We start from the raw sequence: 3,357 nt of genomic DNA, 5'->3' as shown, positions 1-3,357 counted from the left end.
CATGGGTTGGACAGAACAAATGCTGGCCTTGTCACCAGGGCCCCGACCCCCCCCACCCACACAGTGGGCTGGGAGACACGATGGGGGCTGTGGCCAGTGGGGACATAAGCCACACCGTGGCAACTGGGAGGAGCAGGGACAGACAGTATTCGCCCAGCCTCAGCAGAGAGTCCCCTGTTAGCGCCCAGCCTGGGTCCGGCATGGGGCCTGGGGTGATGGAGTCAGGCAATGAGTTTAAAAAGAGCTCCGCCCCCTACTGGCTGTGTGGCCTCAAGAAACTGGCTTCCCCTCTCTGGGCCTCAGTTTCCTCCCCTGAAAGATGAGGCTGGTGGCCATGCCTACCTCGTGGGGTAAAGCAATGGGCACATGGGGAGCACACAGTGAAAGGGGGTGGGTTGAACATGAGCTGCTACTGCTGTTACTTGTTACTTCTTAGAGAGAGGGCGGCAGGCGGAGGGACTTAGACTCATCAACTCAGAATTCACACCCCAGTGGCTCCTGATTGCAGTCTAAGAACCTCAGAATCCAGCCCACCCACGCCAACTTGACAGATGGGGAGACTGAGGCCCCACACTCCCTTGAGACCAGGCCAGGGACCCATCCCCTGGCCGGGGATCCTCTGGCCACCTCTTTCTTGAAACCGGGTGCCAGTTACCCTGCAAGGCAGGGTAAGGAGGTGGTGGTGGGGTGGGGGACCCGGCATGGGTGGCCACAGACAGGCTGAGGAGGGAGGGCTGGGCAGGCACCAGGTTCAGGCCGATGGCCAGGCCCTGTCCAGAGCCTGCACGTGCTCCTTGGCCAGCAGCCGCAAGGACGCCTCCTCCAGGGTGAAACCGTCCGTGAAGCCTGGACCAAAGGTGTGGGGCCCGAAGGACCCCTGCAGCCCCGGACCCGGGCCCAGGAGGCACGGGAGTCCCGGCACGGCTGGCGGCCCAGGGCCCAGCCAGGGCTCCAGGGGCAGTGGCATGGCGGGAGGGCGGGCAAAGGGCAGTACTGGGGCCTCGGGGAGCCTCGGGGCTGCCACGGCCCCGGAGCCTGACTCCAGACGCTCCTGGCGGCGCCACTTAGCCCGGCGGTTCTGGAACCACACCTGGAAGCAACAAGAGAGGTGCTCCTGGGTCAGGGCTGGTGGGGTGAGGCGAGGCCACTCTTTCCTGCTCTGGGCCTCCCAGCCTCTCCGGGTTCTGCCTGCTGTCTAACCTGACCCCCACCTGTTGCAGTGCCAACATATGGTGTTACCTACCCCAAGGGGATGGCTGTTTTGAGAGCAGGATCTCTGCCTCTTGGCCCCCATCAAATCAGCCCCAAAGTCTTCTGAATCCAGGCTCTCCTTGCCTTTCGCTTTGCCCAGGGCCCCTCAGGCTTCCGGGCCTCCCTCCTGGTCTCTCTTGGCCCTTGGCATGAAGTTCCAGCCGCTAAGTTCGGCATTTGAGTCCCTTCCCAAGCTCCTTCTCTGCCTCCACCTCTGCCTGCCTCCACACCCAGCTCTGTGGAAATGCCTCCTATCTCACCCCTCCACACCTTCGCACACATTGCTCTGGAGGGCTAGAAAAATGCCCTTTCTCCTTTCTAGACGGCAAATTCAAACATCGAGGCCCCAGTCCCATGTCCCCTCCTCCGGGAAGCCTTCCCATACACTGGGAGGGTTCATACCTGGCACCGGCTCCCTCCTCGGGTTGTTAGGGGGTCCCCTCACCTGCACTCGCACCTCGGGCAGGTGCACCTTGGCGGCCAGCTCCTCGCGGCTGTAAACGTCGGGGTAGTGGGAGGTCTCGAACGCCCGCTCCAGCTGGTGCAGCTGGTACGTGGTGAAGGTCGTGCGGTTCCTCCGGTGCTTCTTCTTGGGGGCCTCCTCGCCAGGCCCTGGCCGCCCACCCTCAGCGGGCCCCTCGCCCGGGCTCAGGAACATGGCTGCTCCTCGCCCTCACCTGGCGGGGCGGTGGCAGGACAGACGGCGGGTGAGACATGGGAGGGACTGAGGTTGGGGAGGGCGGGGGAGCCCCCGGCCCCTGCTGGGTCTGGGGTAAGATATGGAGGGGCTTCTCCCTCCACTGGGTCCTGCATTCCTTCTGCCTCCCCAGCCTCTCTGTCCATGTCGGATCACCTGACTGTGTCTCCACTTCTTTCTCTCTGATCATTTTTCTCTGTGTCTCTGTCCGCCCCCCACCCCCGCCGCCTCTATTTCTCTTTCCCTCTGGAGCTCTCCCTGACTGCCTCTGTCTCCCTTTATCTCTGTCTCTGTGTCTAGGAGCCCCAGGAAGGCAGAAACCGGGACACTTCCTTAAGGAACACTTCCTTACCCCCCAGTCTTCTGCCCTAGGGGGTTCTCTGTGCCCCCAGCTCCCACCCAGGCCCACCTGTGCCCACCTGCCCAGTGCTCACAGCTCCCAGCGGGCCCTCTGACAGCCCCTGCCGGCCCAGCTCTGTCTGCTGCTGGCCTGGCCCAGCCAGACTCGAGGGGGTTGGGGTCGGGTGGAAGGAGGATTAGCAAGGTGATTAATTGAGGGGGCCCCTCCCGCCCAGGTGCTGGTTGCTCTGAGCCACAGAGGGAGGGCTGGGTTCCAGGGGTTGGAGGGACACCATTAGCCGGGGTCTGCCACCCCTCGCTGTAGGATATAAACAAGAGCCTCCCCCATTCTGGGCCTCAGTTTCCCTAGCTGTAAGACGGCGACAACAGGACTTACCCCATGGGGCTCTCACAGGGACTTAATGAGCTGATGAAAGGAAAGAGCATCGCACAGTGACTGGCATACAGCGAGTGCTTAATGAATGTCCACTGTTACGGCTTTTTTTTTTTTTATCATCTGGTGTGAGAAAAAGAACCTCTCAGATTCACAGATGTCAATGGGGGTTGGGGAAGCTGAGGTCCCCAGAGGTGAAGGCAATTCCAGTTGGCCCCCTGGGCACTGTGCGGGGCAAAGGAGTATGGGGCATTTTAGCTGGGTTTTGAGGTATGAATAGAAGTTCACTTTTCAGTCACTCAGTAAACACTTATTGAGCTTACTGTATACCAGGTACTGTTCACAGCAGTGAACAAAACAGACACATATCTTGGAACTGGCATCCTAGTGGAGGAGACAGACAGACAGATAATCTGTAACTATATAAGTAAAATATAGCATGTCAGGTGGTCAGAAGCCTGGTGAGAAAACTCAAGCAGGGGAGGGAAGGTTGCTCTTTCAATGAAGGTGATCAGAGTGGGAGATGGAGTACAAGGCTGTAAATTCTGGACAAGACTGGGTGTGAAGGGGCGGGTACTGGGGAGCCATGGGAGGTTGTGGAGCATGGGAGGGGCACAGATGGCATTTTGGATGAGTAGCTATTGTGTGCAAGATGGGAGGCCAGGAGGATGCTAGA

At 60.1% G+C, this 3,357-nt stretch overlaps 1 protein-coding gene across 1 annotated transcript; it reads right to left on the bottom strand.

Moving 5' to 3' along the window:
• Window positions 1-501: 501 nt before the first annotated feature.
• Window positions 502-1,922, bottom strand: RAX2 (retina and anterior neural fold homeobox 2). Its single transcript, XM_030880369.2, has 2 exons — window positions 1,697-1,922; window positions 502-1,090 (listed from the first exon to the last, which is right to left on the bottom strand). Exons 1-2 carry the CDS (start codon window positions 1,907-1,909, stop codon window positions 752-754), a joined length of 552 nt encoding a protein of 183 aa, XP_030736229.2. The 5' UTR covers window positions 1,910-1,922; the 3' UTR covers window positions 502-751.
• Window positions 1,923-3,357: the final 1,435 nt, after the last annotated feature.

This window comes from Globicephala melas, chromosome 3, assembly GCF_963455315.2.
Source record: "Globicephala melas chromosome 3, mGloMel1.2, whole genome shotgun sequence".
NCBI classification, from domain to species: Eukaryota; Metazoa; Chordata; class Mammalia; order Artiodactyla; family Delphinidae; genus Globicephala; species Globicephala melas.
The sequence above is the reverse complement of the archived record's forward strand: the minus strand, read 5'-3'. Positions and strand labels throughout refer to the sequence as shown.